This window comes from Castor canadensis, chromosome 13 (genome assembly GCF_047511655.1).
Source record: "Castor canadensis chromosome 13, mCasCan1.hap1v2, whole genome shotgun sequence".
In the NCBI taxonomy this organism is placed as follows: Eukaryota; Metazoa; Chordata; class Mammalia; order Rodentia; family Castoridae; genus Castor; species Castor canadensis.
The window spans coordinates 54,430,285-54,449,631 of NC_133398.1; the positions used below are offsets into that span (position 1 = coordinate 54,430,285).

Genomic DNA, 19,347 nt, shown 5'->3' on the forward strand with positions numbered 1-19,347 from the left:
ATGGATTTTCTGCCTGGATGGTCTTACTATTGTTGAGAATGGGGAAATAAAGTCCTCTATCATAATTATTACTATTGTTGTTGTTGTATTACTGTTCATTTCTCCTTTCAGCTCTGTTAATATTTGCTTTATGCATTTAGGTGCTCCAATGTTTGGTGCACAAATATTTGATTGTTATATCTTCTTGCTGAATTGACCTATCATCATATAATGACCTTCATTTTCTCCTTTGACTATTTATTACTTAAATTCTATATCATTTGTATAGAATATCTTTTCCACCGCTTTGCTTTCAGTCTATGTGTGTCTTTATAACTAAAGTGAGTCTTGTACATAGCATATCACTAGATCTTAGAGGAGTTTAGAATACTTACATTTATAGTAATTATTAGTAGGTAAGGACAATTTCCATTTTGTTATTTTCTGATTATTTTGTAGTTCCTTTAGTTCTCTCTTCCTCTCTTGGTGCTTCTCTTTGTGATTTAGTTACTTTTTGTATGCCAACCCATTTTTCCCTTTATCAACACCCATGAGGCTTACATAAAATATCTTGTAGTTATAACTTTCTATTTTCATCTGTTAACAACTAAATTTGATCACATACAAACTCTCTATATCTCTCCATCACATTTCAGATTATTAGTATTATATTTTTTATATTTTATATTGTATAATATCAAATTATTTTTTAAAAAACTTTTATATCAGAGTTAAAGTTGATTTGTGCAACACCATTACGATATTTGAGAATTCTAACTTTATCTTTATATTTAACTTTACAAATAGAGTCATTTCATGTCAGCTTAAAGAACTCTAGCATACCATGTAAGGCAGGTCTAGTGGCTATGGACTCCCTTCACTTTTGTTTGTTTGGGTAAGTCATATTTTTCCCCCTTCATTCTGAAGGGCAGGTTTGCTGGCTATAATACTCTTGACAGGTAGGTTTTTCTCTTTCAGTATTTTAAATATATCACCCCATACTCTCCTGAATTGGTTTCTACTGAGAAATCCCCTGATAGTCTCAAGAAGGCACCCTTCCTTATGGGGGCTCCCTAATATGTGACAGTTTACATTTTCTTGCTTTGTTCAAAAGTTTCTCTTTCTCTTTGCCTTTTGACAATTTAAAAGTGTATTTCCTGTTGTAGACTTATTTGTGCTCAATGCTGTGGGGATCTTTGGACCTTGTGAATCTGTATGTCCTTTTCTCTCCCCAAATTTGAGTTTTCTGCCATTATTTCTTTAAATGGGCTTTATGTCACTTTCTCTCTTTTCTCCTCCTAAAATTCCTATTATGCATACATTTTCAATTTGATATCCTATAAATCCTGTGAATTTCTTCATTATTTTTCATTCTTTTCTCTCCTCTGACTAGATCAAGTTCAAATGGCCTGCCTTTGAGCTCCCTGAATTATTCTTATGCTTCATTGAGTATGCTATGAAGTTGTTTTTTTTTTTTTTTTCTGTTCAGTCTTAGTATTTTCTCTAGAATTCTTTTTTGTGGTAGTAACTGTCTGTAATTGATACCAGCTTTATTTCCTCTTAGCATAAAACAAGATACTTGCTTTTTATTTATTTTTTTATGGCACTGGGGAACTGAACCCAGGGCTTTGCACATACAAGGCAAGTTCTCTACCACTTGAGCCATACCCTAAGCACTTTGATATTTTGGTTTTGAAACAGGGTCTCACTAATTTTGCCCAGGCTGTCCTTGAACTCTTAATCCTCCTGTCTCTGCCTCCCAACTAGCTGGGATTATAGGCATGTACCACCATGCCCAACTATATTTTGTTTTTATAAGCAGCTACACAGTTCCATAGAGAAATACCAACAGATTTAATCAAAATTTAAAACTTGAAAAATCATTAATTCCATCTAGTTATCTGCCATGTTTCTTACAGTTCACTCAACTTCTTTAAGAGGACTAATGTGAATTATTGATCAACTGATGGATTTCCATTCAGTTCTTGGAGCTTTATTAGTTTCCTTTGGTGTTGTCATGTTTCCCAGATTTTTCCTGATCCTTATATTCTTATATTGGTTTCTGAACATTTTAGGAAGCAGTCACTTCTTCCAGCATTTAAAGGTTTGCTTTGTAAGGATAGATCTTCACCGATCAGTCCAACTTTGGGGCTAATAGGAAGTATCTGTGAATAGGTAACACTTGCTATCAAGTTCTTTGCTGGGCAAGGATGCTTCCCATCCTCTGAGGTCAGGTGGGGCTTCTGGCTGGGTTTTGCAGTCAGGCAGGGTCGCTGGCTGGGCTCCATGACTGCCTCTGGTTAGGTAGGGTCACTCTTTCAACTTAGCTATATGGTACCAATGGTTAGACTGTACAATTGGACAGTTCTGCAGGCTAGGCTCCACAGTCACATCTGTTTGGGGGAAGCAAATATTATTGCTAGCTAGACTCCATGTTTGGTAGAGGTGTGCTGGGTTCCATAATTAGGCAGGGCCACAAGCTGTACCCTGTGATTGTATGGAGTCACTGCTATGTTCTCTGACTGGATGGAGCTGCTGGCTTTACTCCATGTTTGGTCAGATTGTTACTAGGTGCCCTGGTCAGGCTGTCCACAGGCTGGTATGCTCTGTGGTTGGGTGGGACTGTAAGCAGAGCTCCATGACAGATGGGTCACTGGCTGTGTTCTATGGTCTGCTAGGGTTGATGACTAAGTTCCCTATCCAGGTGTGGCCTACACAATGCTCAGCAAATGTGCAAGACCATGCTGTGGTTTGTACAGCCAGGTGGGGAGGCTGGCTGGGCTCTCTGGTTGGACAAGGCCTAGACTGTACTCCGCAACTAAGCAGGGATACCATTTTGGCTCCTTACTAAGGCAGGACCTTATCAAATTTATTTTTAAAGAAAATATGCATTATGTATAGAGTTTAAAATTCCTATGTATTCCTCCCTAATTTCATTTCCTTTGTTTTCTTTTTTGAGCACCTTGAATTGAAATTTAAATTTTGATTGAATTCCAAAGGTTTTGATACTTTCAATGTTCATTTTCAAACAGTACATGAACTCTTTATTTCCCCTTCAACATTAAATCATTTACAGGAGTTGAATTTTTAAGTGGATAGATTTTGGCCACCTACTTTGTTAAATCATAGTTCTATTACACTATATTCAGGGTAGAGAGCCAACATGATTTTTCTGTTTTGAACTTGTTGAACTTTGTGATTTAAGATGCAAATAGTTTCTCTAAATGTTACAGACAGATTTGAAAAAAAAGTGGCCTTACTCATATTTTTGTCTACTTGAATTATTGCTTTCTGAGTAAAGTATAGATTAAATATACTATGGGACAGTGAATATACCTATAGATTTATCAATTTCTTTTTTATTTCCATATTTCTGTCAAACTTTGCTTAATATGTTGCCAGGGTGTAAAGATTCATAACGTCTACATTTTCTTTCAAACTATCTAGTCTCATCAATGTGAAATGGTGGCTTTGTTCTTTCTAATGATTAGGAATTGTCCCAATATCTGAGGACATTTTCAAAATAAGAATTTTATTGGATGTATATCTCAACTTACAGCTACTCTAATTTCAATTATCATGACTTACTGTAATCATTCAACAGTGTTCAGGAAACAAATAGCAAGTTATTCCATTTCAATCTTATTAGATCTTATTAGTTTTCCAGTCTTTTTTCCTCTTACAGTTTTCTAGTCTTTATCACTGAGTCTTTGACTGCACTAGCTAGCTACATACAATTTTGAGTTTCACTGAATCACTATGGCTGGTAAGACTGTGAGAAACATAAAAATGGGCTACTCAGATACCCTGGAGTCACCATTACATCATAATTTCCTGAAAAAGTAATTTTTTTTTTTAAAAACAGCTTCTTTTGTTTTTATTATAAAGAAAAGAGGTTTGGCTTATATCTCTGGAAGTCCAAGGTTGAGGGCCTACATTTGGTGATGGCTTTTCTCCTGGCAGTACTAAGATGGTGCAGGGCACATGGGGAAAGTGCAAGTGCATGTGTGTGTCTAGACAACTTTATTGAGATATAATTTACATGGCTTAAAGTTCATCCACTTAAGTAATGCATTTTTATTAAGAACTTTTCTCTCAAAACAACTATAATTTTTCTTTTTTTAGAGTAATGATAGAATTAAAAGAGTTAATTCAAGTTGAACTATATCATAGAACTGTTTAAAAATTGTAAGAGAGTAAGCCAGTGCCAAAGTATTAACAACTGTATATGTAAAAAATAAAATTCTAATGCTTGATACTATAGAAAAAGAAGAAATGTATGTATCTAAGATATCTTACTAAATCTTACCAAACAAGAACATACTAGTAATGAAACCACTTAAGCTTCCAATTGAACACTGTTCTTTGGAGGGTATATATTTTATAGCTAACAAAAAACCCACTGAGAAGATGAAGCCTGGCATATGACTCTCGCATATAAGCCTATTAACAAGCCTACATACCAGGGCTGAGTCAAACTGAGAAAATACTTCTAGAAATTTCCCTAGAGTGTTTTATTAAGTTATTATGAGAATTCAAAGTCTCAGCTCTGCCACATATATCCTGCCCAGATGCTCAAAGCACTTGATACTACCCCAGGGCAAAATTCCATATTCAAGACTAGATCTAGAGCAGATGGCCATTCCTCCTCTTCTATAATCTGATTGTGCCCTATGAATAAATGAAAAGACTAAAAGGACTGTAGATGCCACAACAGGGCCAGAACAAACATTACTACTATTTACACTACTACTAATATTTATTAAGTACTTTTGTGCACATAATACCCTAATAAGCTTCTGTACAGAATGAGTTCTGATGATTACAGTGTCCCATGTAGAAGCTACATATATTCCTTAATATTCAGAGTTAAGGCATAGTTCTTGCCTTCACACGGTTTTCAGTCTTAGCAGTGACTATGCATCCAGTATTATTCTTGAAGAACATATAAGATCAATTCCTCAAAAGTTTAATGAGCCCTATTACATGCCAGTACTGTAAGGAAAATAAATGACAATGTTCCCACCCCCAAGTTGGCTATAATCTATTTGAAGCAAAAAAGAGAAGAACAAGAGTTTACAATTTTGTGTTAATTAATGAGATGCATATCATAACTGTTCAGGAGATAAATAAGAACTATTCTATTTCTACTACTAATAATAGTTGTTACTTAGCTAGGACTTCTGATTTGTTAGGCACTGTTCTGATCTTTAGCTATAACTTATCTGAATCTTAACCTCAGGTATATTCCATTATTACAATCATTTTACTGAGGATTAAATAACTTGCTTGAGGTCACACAGCTAGTAAGTGGCAGTTGAACTGTATCTATTAACCACAGGGTTAAAGGAAGGAGTCATATGACAGGAAGACACTGAGTTAAATACAGTGAGAATAAAGAGGGGAGGACAATTTGGTGAGAAGTATAACTTGAGCAAGGCAGAAGTAAGTCCAAGATGGGTGAAAATTGGAGATTAGTGTGACAGAAGATTAGATTTCAGGCAGGATAATGTTCACTTATGGAAGGTCTTAACCTTTAAAAGGGTAGAAGCTTAGATCTGATACTGCAAATGAAGTAGGCTATAATAAGTCACTTATGATATGCTACCTCAGCTGATGGCATTCCTGTCTAGTTCATTCATGTAAGGAAGAGAAAGATGTTGTCATCCCTTTTCAAAGACTCAACCATCTAGACTTTGCCAGTAACTCTGAGGTTTGACATTAATTTGCTGGTGGCCCTTGATTAGAAAAGTAGATTAAACAGAAGAACTAATGCCAACCTCAATTACACCTTGGCCCTAAAACATAGTTAACAAAAACAAACATCAAATCACCATTAGAAGTCATGGGTTGTAAAAGGTGCTACTAGATGCCACACTGATATGTATTTTGTCATATAAATTCAATTCTTAAATACAACTTGAGGTAGTGTATAACGATCACTTAGTCAGCTTGTATAGTGCATATTACTGGGGATTTTGATGCAACAGACTGGCACCCAATACTATGCATTTTATTTAAATACAAAAGTATCAGATGATTCCAAAGCAGATAATCTAAATGCCAAATTGAAACAATGTGTAAAAATTCTGAAAAAGTACTAATGGTTTATTCATCTGTTATTGCTCCCTATTATATAATCCTGAAAATGTTAAAAGATTTAATATTTTAATTTTATCCAAATTAAAAAGCCATGAGACCACAGTAATTCTGAATTTTCTGAATTTATCTATAAAGACATTTATACTTCATATCATTGTTGGTGAAAAATATGAGGGACCAATATGTCACTCTTGAATAATTACCATTTAGATACTCACTTTATCATTAAATATTATTCATACTGTTGTATGCAAATAAAGTTTGTTTTTTAAAGGATAATTTTTGTTAACCTACTTTGTGTAGAGAAATATGTCTATTACTTTATCATGGTCATGAAACTTCACCAAGTGGACAGTATTTAGTCAAGATAATCTAGTTATGAAATTCATTTTCTGTTTTAAAAACTTACGCCTTTCAGCCAGGTGCTGGTGGCTCATGTCTATAACCCTAGCTACCTGGGGAGGCTAAAGATGAGGCTCACGTGGTAAAATGCCTTTGGTGCAAGAGCAAAGTCCTAAGTTCAAAACCAGTCCACCCCAAAAAAACTGCTTTTCACTTGTACTTCCCCTTAAAAATGCCATATTCAAAGAATATTTCAGGAAACAATAATTATCACTAATTAATCTTACATATTTATATTTTAAATTATGTGTAAAAATACAACAAAAAATGCTAAGCAGAATAGACAAATAGAAAAACAAGGAACTATGAAACTAGCAATCGTAATTGGTCTACATAAGTAGCAAAACAGTAGCAATATTCCAAGAGAATGTTTATCGTGATTTTTAAGAGTTAGAGTACTCAATAAGTATTTGGAAGAAAATTAGATTTTAAATCAGGAAAAGGTAAATTACATTTACTAAAATTAATATTTCACAATCATTTAGGATCCTCTGAGGGGAACATTATTGGCTTGATTTCATACCAACTGAAACCTTCGTTATGAAATAAAACCAATAAAATGATTTATTTCATTCATTTTGTAGACATTTTTAAATGAGAAAACTCCCAAGGTATCTACAATTTCCAAGGAAGCAAAGTTAAGGGATGCCCTTGGGGGTACAAGTATTATTATTATTATTATTATTATTATTATTACTGCACTTAGAGATTAAACCCAGGGCTTCACATTTGTTAGACAAGTGCTTTGAGTTACACCCCCCAGTCCTCCTTGGGGGTAATTATTGACAGTGGCATGAAATATTGTAGACTTCTATATTTAGGGCAGTGTAGAATATGACCTTATATAGAAAAGCCAATTATTTGCCAACGTACATCCAAACTACAAGTCCAGTAATGCCATTACTTATAAGATCAATACCTAATAAGATTAAAAATATATTCTACTACTATATCTACAGAATACTTTCTCAATTGAAGACTGAAGACATCCCCATTATTAACCTATCTAAAGAGAAACCAGAAAAAGAACAAATAAATGTAAAATAATTTAAATTTAATATATAATGTTATAGCAAGGTCTAATGTCCTGCTCAAATGATGGTGGGCTCATTTAGAAAAGAAGACAGTAAGTCATGATGTAATTTTACTCTACAGGAAGACATTTGAACTTTAATTTTATAAAGATTTCATAAATTGAAAATATTTGACATAGGTAAATATACATCTATTACTGTGCTATGACTGTTTTTCAATAATGCCTGCCATCTGAAGGAAAAAGTAGTGCAAGGAACTGAATCTCATCAAATACTGAAAAAAGAGAATATTGTGATTTGGGAAAAAGAGGAGAAAGAAGTTACTTTCCCAATGTAAACTGTCTTAGCTCTTATTTTTAAAGGCCAAGAGGACTACCATTAAAATTTCACACTCCTAATGAAAGTTTAATTAGTGATCACTGTTGTGTGCTTATTTTTTGCAAGGCATTATTGTCTATGCTGTGTACAGATCAGGATTAATAAAATATTGTTACAGCTATTAAGGAACTCATCATGGTCTATCTATAAAGGCAATAAACTGGATTAGTAACTATAGTACAGAGAAGAATAAAAGGTGCTAGACAGAGTTATAAACCATTTGCAGTGGGATTAAAAAGGGCAGAACAACTAAAGACTCCCAGCCCTCAGTACCTGTTACCTTTGAATCAAGACTCTCTCCTCCTCAGCTTTTCCAGAGGCCTAAGGGAGGAATGCTGCTAATTGTGAGATGAAACTACAGACCAGACGTCTCAAAGTAGTTTCAAACAACTACTATTTTAGCTTCCAATCTCCTCTCTTCTAGCATTTACAGCTTTGCCGTTCTTTTTGCAGCCAATTTCTACACCTTTCTGGAAGTTTTTAAGGTGATTTCTAAATATCATATCTCTGCCATCCCAAATCTGCAGGCATTTAAGCTGTCTTAGCTATGTTCTACTAAGTCATTTACCTTTCCTCTGTCCAACCCATGCCTTGATAGTCTTTAAAGTGGACTTCACATGTCTCTTGGCTTCACTGAATGTGAAGGAAGTTTCTGTTTGTTGTTCTTGTGTGGTTTTCAAAATGAGAGTAGAGTGGAAATGACTTAATTCCTTCATTTCAAACCTATCTTGATAACTTGACTACAATTTTATTATTAAACTGACATTAAAAAAGAAATATTAATAATAGGCTGGAAAATTTTAAATTCAAACTATAAAAATCTTTTAAAGAAAAATTGAACAAAGTGACCTATAGGGTAGGAGACAATGCTTTGTGAATTAGGACAGAAAAAATTAAGAAGAAATTTTCTTGTATTCCCCACATCATCTGAGGTAGACCACTGCTTACTCTGCCTGAAGTACAAGTTAGTCACAAACACTCCAAACCTTCACAAATATGATGAATTCTTCCACTTTCTCATTAGCTAACAGCAATTTCTTCTGTGCACCTTCTAGGACCTGCTCACTTTGCAGTGCTAATTCTTGAAGCTGTTTAGATGCTGCTATCTCGATTTCTGACATTGCAGATTCAGTCTCATTTATTTTTGATAGTAGGAGAGTAAGCTTGAGATCCTGAAAAAGATCAGTAATTATAAAATAAAAAATATTTTATAACCAGGTTGGAAGAGTTAGTTATACATTATCAGGTAAGGAAAGGTCTTATTTCTACATATGTATTTTTATTTGGGTAAAATTAATGACTACCATTGTTTTCACTATTATAGCATTCGTTAATGTTAAACAAATTCTCAGTATTTCATGTAGCAATATAGTATTCTAGCAGTTAATGTGAAGTTTATAAGTAGCTCATAATAGTTTGGGGAGAAAAAAGTGTCAATGTTAAAAGTGAAACAAGTTATCATTATATTCAATGGGTAGACTTAAAATGTCTTAAAAAGCATACCTTTTTATCTAACTCCTCTTTAGTTTTCTGATACATCTGTTCATACTGTGATTTCTCTTTTACAGCAACATTAAGTCTTTGCTTTAGTGAATCAATTGATACCTTCTTATTGGAACATTCTTCAGTTAATGTCTTTACCTACAGTAAAAATATAAAGGAAACCATTATTGATAAAGGCTCTCTAGTAGTATCAAATTTATTTATTATACTTGCAGAAAACATCATAAAGAAACTGACATTCCTTAAATCAGTAACAAAAACCAAAATTACACAAAAATGTATGACTATGTATAATAAAGTATTAAGTAATGACATTTACCTATTTCAAAGAATAGAATAAATTTTCTTTTTTAGCTCAATGCCACTAAAATATGTGATTACTTTATATAAAGATTCTAAAGCAGTTCGTACCTTAAATGATTATTGAAGTTAAAGAATTAGCAAAATTTTAAGGATAACACTGACAAAGCCTATGGTAAGTAATTATCATTTACATGGGTGCATTGAGAAAAACCTGTAACATTCATGTAAAACTTTCTCTTCTAAATCCATTTGATCTAATAGAGTTTCAATTTCAACAGTGAAAATAAGGGAGATGTTCTCTCAGAAGTAGGTAATATTTAATGAATACCAAAGCACAAGCTGCTTTATGAGTTGTACAAACATCCTTTTTAAAAAAAAGAAATCTTTCTAATTTGGGGTCATATATTATACAACTATTTTAAATACAAGTCCCTTCCCATGTACACTGAATTAAGTACGTATAAAAATGTGTTCTTTTAAAAGAAGATAGTTATTGGTATAATAGTTATCTTGGTTTGTAAACTGTAGTTTCAAACAAAACAAAATACTGAATAAAATGTCAGCATGTATATCAGAAATATTAAAGATTTAAAAATTTTAACTTATCTTCTCATGGGTTAGTTACAAATAGAAACAGAATGGGTGGTTATGTTACATGTGAGATTTTGGACTCTTGAATTTTAAGACAAATAATATCCTTTAGAGCAAATAATGTAATTTTGTAACTGCAAATGTGTATCTTGTGAGTATAGATTAGTATTGAATATTTGAGCTAAGAAAGTAAATACAACATGTAATATTTTAGTGTCAGTGAACATAAAAATTGATACCTTTTTTTCAAGATTTTCTAATATTTCACTAAAACTCTCACTACTTTCTGAATTTACTTTCTGTCGAAATTTCAAATCCTCTATCAAATGTCTTTTCATGGCTATATCCCTCTCCATTCGAGACATCCTTAAAAAGAAAAAATATATTTATCAAGAACAGAAAATATTTCAACAATACTGATAGGTATTTTTTCAATATTATGCCTGTTATAGTTTTTAAATGTTATTTGATATTAATGGAACTATGAATTAGTAAAATACATTGCACTGAAAAAATATTGTTGTATTAGATTTTAATAAACTATAATCTGTGACTTGGTTGGCACAGTACAGTAGTATTACAGCATTTAAACAAAAGAAAGTTTATTAAGATTTATAAAAACTTAGAATTGTTAAATTATATTTTTTTCATTGCTTAGAAAACTTGCTGTGATATTTAGAGATAATCAAAACTACAACAATGTTAAGAAACTCCTTTAATAAAGAAATATAGTCTTGTAATATGCAAAGAACTAAAAATTAGACAAAATACTTCTAATTTAGTATCATTTGAGATTGAATTCACATTTTAGCTTAGATGGTAAAATATTAAGTATAAAACAGAAGATGCAGTGATAACTGTTTCAAATGCTGCTGCTACTGCTATTACCACTATAACAAGAGTAACAGTAGCTAAGACTTGTGGAATGCTTATTATAGCCCAGTCATTACTGTCAGCACATTATATGTATTAACTCATTTTTTCCTTCTAAGAATCTTATGAATTAGTACTATTAAATATTAGCACTATTAAATAGAGGCGTAGAGCTAGTAGGTACAATAGCCAGGATTCAAAGAATCTTTCTGCAGAGCCTTCAATGTGAAATGATAGCAATATCATGTTGTGATCTATAAATAAACTTCAATATATTCTGTTAAAAAGTTTAATCAGTTTTTTGTGTAATAGTTTATCAATATCACGTTTAAGTGATCTTCACTTATAATTGCTTTACAGATATATATATGTATATGTGTGTGTATAAATACGTCATAATTTATCAGTGGTGACTGGAATTCTATCTAAGCATGTTATCACCTATAATCTCTATTATAGCTATGAAGCATATAGACAGAAAATTACTTTGGTTCAATGGGATAGAGCATTTAAATCCCCTTTCTACCTTTTTAATTATAAACATGAAATGTACCTCTAGATATTCTAGACACAAGAAAAACTGTACTTTTTCCACCTCAGCTTTATAAGCTCAGGCATTAAACCTAATGTAAGTATCAATCTATATATTTCGTTGGTCAAATAATGCCCACAGTTTAAAGTCTTTTGTTCATAGTCTTGAATTCATTAATTTGTATTTATTCAAATTAAATATGTTTAACACAAGAAACCTAACTTTAAATATTCAAATATTCTTAGCCTAATTAAAAATAGTAACCAGCTTGTAATTAATTACACTATGGGTAGTATTCCTTAAAATACCATCTTACGTAGGTTTGAACATAAACTAGGAAAGTAAAATCCCATTCTTAATGATATATTATCATTTAACAGATTTGACTTACCACTAGGTGGCACCAAATACAACGGATAGAAAAATGAAAAACCTACTTTTCATGAATTTCCTTTATGTGTTCTTCTTTTGCTAGGAGTTCAAATTTCAGAGACTTCATATTTGATGCCTGCTTAGTGAGTTCATTAGTTGCATTCTAGATTAAAAACAGACAAAAATTTCAATAGATTCTTCAACCTTGATCTAAAACAGAACAGTAAATGCCATTATGAGGAAAGGTAAAAAACTTAGTGATGGTAAATAATTAAAATGATCATTTTTACATTTTATATGATTTATTTCATATTTTCTGATAGCTATAATATAGTAATATTAAAATTTTTATGTATGTGCCAGACCATGGAGGGACATGACAAGTTAACAATTACAGAATACACACCTCAAATACATTTATGGGAACTATGAATCATCATAGTAAAATGTAAATGTGTGAGTACTTAAGAATTTTAATGGCTCAAAAAGATCACTTAAAATGAATGCTGGATTTATTAACAAACTGTAATAGACTATGGCCACAAATAATTTGCTACCCTCCTATCAAGAAATGGAATCTATTTCTCAACTGTTTGAATCTAGTCTGATCTTTTGATTTGCTTTAACTAAAAGAATGTGGCAGAAATGATATCAGGCAAGTTTCAAATCCTGGACCTCAAAGCCTTGTGGCTTTCACATTTGCTCTCTTGGAATGCTGCTCTGGGATCATCTTGCAAGGAAGATAGTTGAAAGGCCATGTGGAAGAGTACCAAGGTACCCCAGCTGACAGCCAGCAGAACAACTGCAAGACCCATGAGTGACCCATCTTGGACCTCTAAGCCAGGTAAATAAATCTCTTGTTTAGAAGAATGCAAACATATAGCCAGGCGTAGTGGTTCATGCCCATTAATCCTAACTACTTGGGATTTAGAGATCAGGAGGTTCACGGTTTGAGGCCAGCCCAGCAGGAGACCCCATCTCAATCAATAAAAGCTTCTTAACATAGATTTTCTAAAGAGCTACAAATAAAGCAAATACAAACAATTGATAGATACATGCATCACTTATTTGAGAGAATTTATGTTATTTCTAATTTTCTGTTATCCATCTATAAAGTTGAGTACTTTGAGGAAATATGTCTAATTGGTAAAAATGAAGATACAGAAATACACATGAGCACTCTAATGAAACAGAGACATCAGATAAAGCACACATAAGAAAATACATAGACAAGATTAATATTAATTGGATAAAATAAAAAAGATACATGTAGATCTTTAATAGATTCAAATCTAACCAACTTTCTCAACTGAACATAAAAATATCAGTGAGAAAAAAACTTTATTCCTTAGATAATCACTGTTTTAGCTTGCTATCAGTTAGGGGATAAATTATGTCCCCCTAAAATTTACATGGAGAACTTCTCTCTTAACCTCTAGTACTTCAAAATGTGACTGTATTTGGAGGCAGGGTCTTTAAAGAGGTAATTAACAAGAAAATACATAGACAAGATTAATATTAATTGGATGAAATAAAAAAGATACATGTAGATCTTTAATAGATTCAAATCTAACCAACTTTCTCAACTGAACATAAAAATATCAGTGAGAAAAAAACTTTATTTCTTAGATAATCACTGTTTTAGCTTGCTATCAGTTAGGGGATAAATTATGTCCCCCTAAAATTTATATGGTGAACTTCTCTCTTAACCTGTAGTACTTCAAAATGTGACTGTATTTGGAGGCAGGGTCTTTAAAGAGGTAATTAAGGTAAAATGAATGTTTAGGGTGGGCCCAAATACATTATGGCTGGTATCTTTATAAGAAGAGGAAATTAGGATATGGAAATCCCAGAAGGAAGATGGTGTGATGATGAAGGGAGAAGAAAGCAATCTACAAGCCAAGGAGAGAGGTCTCAGGACAAAACCAAACCAAAGTCAACACTTTGATCTTGGACTTCCTGCTCCCCAGACTATGAGAAAATAAATGTTTCTTAAGCCTCCACGTCTGTGGTATTTTGTCATGGCAGCCCTAGTAAACTAATACAATATTGAAACAAGAATTTTTTAGTATCAGACAACTATGTATTTAAATTTCTTGTAAGAATTTTTTTAACATGAAATAAGATAAAAATAAATGTATCCTTTTTGCCTTTATACAGCCTGGTGTTAGAGATGAAAAATAAAATTGCTTTAAATGTTCCCATGTCTCACTTTTCTATCTCACACATTCCTGAAAATCAAGAGAGAACATTTCTAACTGATTAGAACCTTTGCTGATTTATAAACCGTACAAAGACATAAGCCATTAGAACCTTTAAGAGTCTCTAAGCTGCTTTTCAAGCTAACAATAACCACATGAAATAATTGCCTTTTAATAATGATAACTACTTGAAGTGAACTTTTTAAGATATAAATAAATTTTTCTATTACCTAGGTATTGTGTCCTAAAAAAGAACCCCAAAAAACAATGTATACCATAGGAAAACACAGTATAAATAAGTTACAGATGATCATATGGATCTATTTCATCCCAAATTACGTAAGAACATTTTAAACTTTTAATTGCTGCTAGACCACTTGTACTAAGTAAAATCAAAGGAGTAAAACAAATCAACTTAAACTTATTAATAATTTAAAAATTTAGAAGTCAGATAATACTAGACCTAACATTCTATTTTTATCTTGGTAATAATAATTATATTAGGATCACGAAGACTTAAAAATCAAAGGAATTACAGAACTGTGAATTAAAGCCTATATAGCAGATAAGATAAAAAAAAAAAAAACTCAATGATTTTGCCTTTTTGGATGTGAAATTTTAATGTTTAATTTATATATTTTATAGAACTTTTCCTGAGACAAAAACACATTTTAAAAGATGATACTTGCCCCAAACTTGCAGAATTTTCTCTCACATTTTTAATATGATGTTATTTAAACTCATAAAATGTTGTTGGGGCAAGTTCTACATGTAAAAATTGTCTAAGGATGGTATTCAAGAAGTATCCCGGCCAGCCTTAGTGGTACATTCCTATAATCCTAGCACTTGGGAAGCTGAGACAGAGGGGTCACAAGTTTGAGGGCAGCCTGGGTTGCACAGTGAGTCTCTATGTCAAAAAAAACGAAAACAGTCAGGTGCCTCTGGCTCATGCCTATAATCCAAGCTACTCAGGAGGCAGAGATTAGGAGGATCATGGTTCAAAGCCAGCATGGGCAAATAGTTCGTTGAGACCCTATCTCGAAAAGCCCTTCACAAAAATAGGGATCATGGAGTGCCTCAAGGTGAAGGCCCTGAGTTCAAGCTCCAGTACCGCAAAACAGAACAAAACAAAACAAAAAAATAAAACAACAAAAATCTCAGGGTGGGGATGTGGCTCAGTGGTAGAGCACTTGCTTAGCATGCAGAAGGGCCCGAGGTTTGATCCTCAGCTCCACAAATAAATAAACAAAAAAACTTTAGCTGTTGTGTTGGCAAACAACTGATATCCCAGTCTCAAGAGGCTGAGGCAGGAAAAAACAAAAACAAACAAATGAACAAACAAAAAAAACAAAAAAGAAGCATCTCAGTTAATGCCAGGTTTATAACAGATTATTACCAATAAAGGAAAATATTTTCAAGCAATGACATAAGCACTTATTTTAAACTTTATTCTATTTTACTGTATTTGTAATCCTGCACTAAGACATTTATTATGGATTGCAAACAATATTGCAATACTCTTTTACAGTCATGGTAATTCCATTTATGTACTCTACTCTTACAACCAGATTTTCCTTTCTAGTGACTCTCATTATAGCTATGGTCCTATTGCTAGTTTCCAGTAAGCAATCTTCACTGAAGGAAAAAATTAAATATGTGAAAAATAAATAAGCATGTTTTAAGCAGCATAAAAATGAACTTTCCAATTAGAACTCATGAATCCTGTTTCTTACAAGATAATTCTAAGGTCAGTCTCACTTTCAGGTTGTTGACAGTTTCACGTGGACTTAAATTTAATTCTTTGTAAACAAAAGGAACACTGCTTTGTATTCTCACTCTCAGGTTTAATTTACTAAAATTTATCAATTCAATCCATCTTTGATTTGTTTCTTCTCCACTTCCCACTTCTCTTTTTCAACCAAGAACAACCAAATTAAACTAGTAATAAGTGTGTAGAGAGCAATTCTATTTGTGCTGATTCATCATATTTGAAAGGCTTCTTTTCTCTTGGAGGGAGGTATGGAGAGCAGTGAGAATTAGCATATTGAAGTAGAAGACCAAGGCCAGTTTCCATTAGCTCCTGTTAGGATTCTAAGGTACCCCTTCATTTCTTTCAACAAATAGTACTGTGAGTTACCAGATAAGAATCTATTAGGCTAAAACTGAATGATGAAGTCAAATGCAGGATTCATAATTTTCCTTTATTAGAATAAATTAGAGTTGATATAAACATGTCTTTAAGATGCAGTAACAATATATGTTTTCATATACCATAAACATTGTAATCACCTTTAGTTTACACTGCAATTGCTTCATTTCTAAATCCATGCTTCTTGAAGGACCCACTGATGTAACTCTTATCTGTGGAGCAGTTACCCCGGAAACTTCTTCTGCCAAACTTGTGAGTTCAGATGAGGATGCCAATTTCTTCAGTAAATCTTCTTTTTCTTTTCGAAGACCAGCCAAATCCAAATTTAATTTCTTTAAAAAAAAAAGATAAAAAAGAAAAGAAATATAATTGTAAAATTAATCAATATAAATATTGTCAACATAAAATTCTACGTAGGAAAAAGAAAAAAATTAAATTAATTATAGAAATACTGCAAAACCTTTTACAAAAATTCTAACCTCTGTTAGTTTTTGCTTAAGGTCACAACGCTTGTAAAGCTAAAACAAAGTGAACTCAATGGCTGAATATAGCTTTTGGTTGCCTGGTCCTTACTGGTAATGCACTATTTCTTTGCCTTCACATAAACATGGTGAGCCAAAGATTCACATATTGGTAACTTTGACTTTGGGGCTGATGTACTTAACTTAGTAAAAGCCAAGCTGGAGCAGGACAGGATAACAGATATTACTTGTTTATTACACTGGGTAGGTCTTACCAACCTACAGAGCAGCCAAAATACTTCTCATTTAGCAACATAAATGTTAAGTTCAATTAGCAGCTGAGGTTTGTTAGGGAGTTAGTTCAAATAAACAGCATCCAAACAAACTCACTCAATTTTATGTACCTGATAGTTGACAAGCCTTGTTAGTAATGCTGAGTTAGAACTGCATTGAAACTCGAACATTTTAATTTTTAATAATATAAACATTTTGCAAAACAATATACAGGTAATTTTTTTTAGGTTTTTAAAATTTTTATTTCTTATTTTATTTTTCAATTTTTAAAATTACTGTTGTGCTCTGGGTGGGAGTACACTGTAGTATTTAAAAGGTTCTTACAGTGTATCAAATATATCATGCTTGAATTCACCCCCTCCAAGGAAAGAAAAAGAAACAATCTTCATATTAGCCTTTTTCCAAATCTAGCATCAGCAGAATGTCACCAAACTAATAGCAATAACAGCTCAGAGCATCATAAGAGGATAACTGCACTATTATCTTATTATTCCAAGGAAACTTATAATACGGTAATGTAACATAAGGAACAATTAGACAAAATGGCACTGAAAACCCTCAGAGGGGGAAAAATAATCTTTTTCTATGAATTCAAATTAGAAAATGCAAAAGATGTACCTAAAGTGTACAGTAGTATATTAAGTTATTCAAGTAAAGACTATATTTAAACATAACTTACAAAAACTATTCCAAAAATCTATAATTAAATATGAACATGTCATATCATAAATTAAAAATTTAGGGCTTGATATATTATAGTACATTTTTAGTAAAATAAGTATAGTTTGGTGGAAAAAGTATTTCATTGGCTGTATTTTAGCTTATAACTTAAAAGAATATTTCTATGCATTTTCAGGAAATTTTTTAGTGAATTGTCCCAAATTAGCAGACAAAGCTTGTTAATAATTAATAACTAGAGGAGCTCTTCTTTGCTATTTTTCTATCTCAATAAACTCTCCTGCTTTACACACAAAAAATTAACATCTAAAAGTAAACTCATAATTTCCTTAAAGCTAAACATCTTTCTGTTACAATCCAGGCTTGACTCCACCTTCCCCCCCCATTTATTAATTCTCTATGTTCAATCAATTGTCATGTTCTATATGTTATATAATGCTTTTTGTATTCATTCTCTTCTGTCTCTTAATGCCGACTCTCATTATCCCACTAAGACTATTGTTAGAACCTACATTCTCCCCTCAACTTTTCCCTACACTCCTAGTTTTTATACCACTAGGTATATTTTATACCACTAGGTATAAAAACTTCCTAAGACAACATTGACCTGTTACACCATTATCCAAAACCCTTCAGTGGTTCTTCACACAAACAGACTAAAGCTCAGATGTTTGTAGATAATAAGGCTTTCTAAGACTTACCTAACATTTGTGTTTCAGTCAGATATCACTGAAAGTAAAACCTCCCTGCCATTCCCCACACTGCCTGCATATTCCCCCTGCTGCAGCAGTCTATTACCCTTAATGTTACCCTTAATATTTTCTCCTTCCCTTCTTCACTGAGCCATCTTTTTTTCTAATTTTTTTCAACAAAGTAGCTTCTCCATTATTTTAGCTCCCATAGAATGATGCATGTTCCTCATTCATAAACACTAGTAAATTTTAAATCCTTGAGAAAGGAGTATGCTATTGTCTATTTATGTGTTCACCAGAATATCTAAAAAGATGTGTAAGAACTAAAAGAAAGGTTTAAAAATTTTTAAATTCCCTATTTGTGGTACAAATGATGCTATAAATACACTGATATCAACTGCAGCTTTCACTTATAATCTATGAGCTTATCACCATATAAGTTAAAACACATTTTATTAGTAATAAAATAGGCTTTCACTTAAGTAGTATGCACCAGAATATTTTTCAATTGTGATGTTAATGTTCTATGTCTAAGGACTTTTTGAGGTCAAGCATAGTGGTGCATGCCTGCAAACCCAACTACGTGGGAAGTGGAGGTATGAGGATCCTGGTTCAAGGCTGGCCCCAGTCAAAACTGAAACTATCTGAAAAATAAACCAAGATTTTAAAAAATGGCTGGGGTGTGGCTGAAGTATTAGAGCACTTGCCTGGGAAGCACAAAGTCCTGGGTTTAAACCCCAGTGCCATCAAATAAAGAAAGAAGACTTTTTGAGACCTCAGCTTGGTAAGATATAACTTATGGC

The 19,347-nt window shown here is 32.6% G+C and overlaps 1 protein-coding gene across 15 annotated transcripts in view; it reads right to left on the bottom strand.

The window, feature by feature from the left end:
- The window catches only part of Cntln (centlein), a 314,618-nt gene that overhangs the window by 29,571 nt on the left and 265,700 nt on the right, over nucleotides 1-19,347 (bottom strand). For 13 of the 15 annotated variants that reach the window (XM_074051749.1, XM_074051757.1, XM_074051761.1 and 10 more), the window contains 5 exons: nucleotides 16,560-16,751; nucleotides 12,135-12,232; nucleotides 10,532-10,658; nucleotides 9,399-9,536; nucleotides 8,882-9,067 (listed from right to left, as the gene is read on the bottom strand). In XM_074051749.1, coding sequence (XP_073907850.1) covers nucleotides 8,882-9,067; nucleotides 9,399-9,536; nucleotides 10,532-10,658; nucleotides 12,135-12,232; nucleotides 16,560-16,751 — 741 coding nt within the window. Of the gene's footprint in view, nucleotides 1-8,881; nucleotides 9,068-9,398; nucleotides 9,537-10,531; nucleotides 10,659-12,134; nucleotides 12,233-16,559; nucleotides 16,752-19,347 lie in introns of those variants that run through there. The other 2 variants (XM_074051760.1, XR_012440429.1) reach the window with 2 other exon arrangements.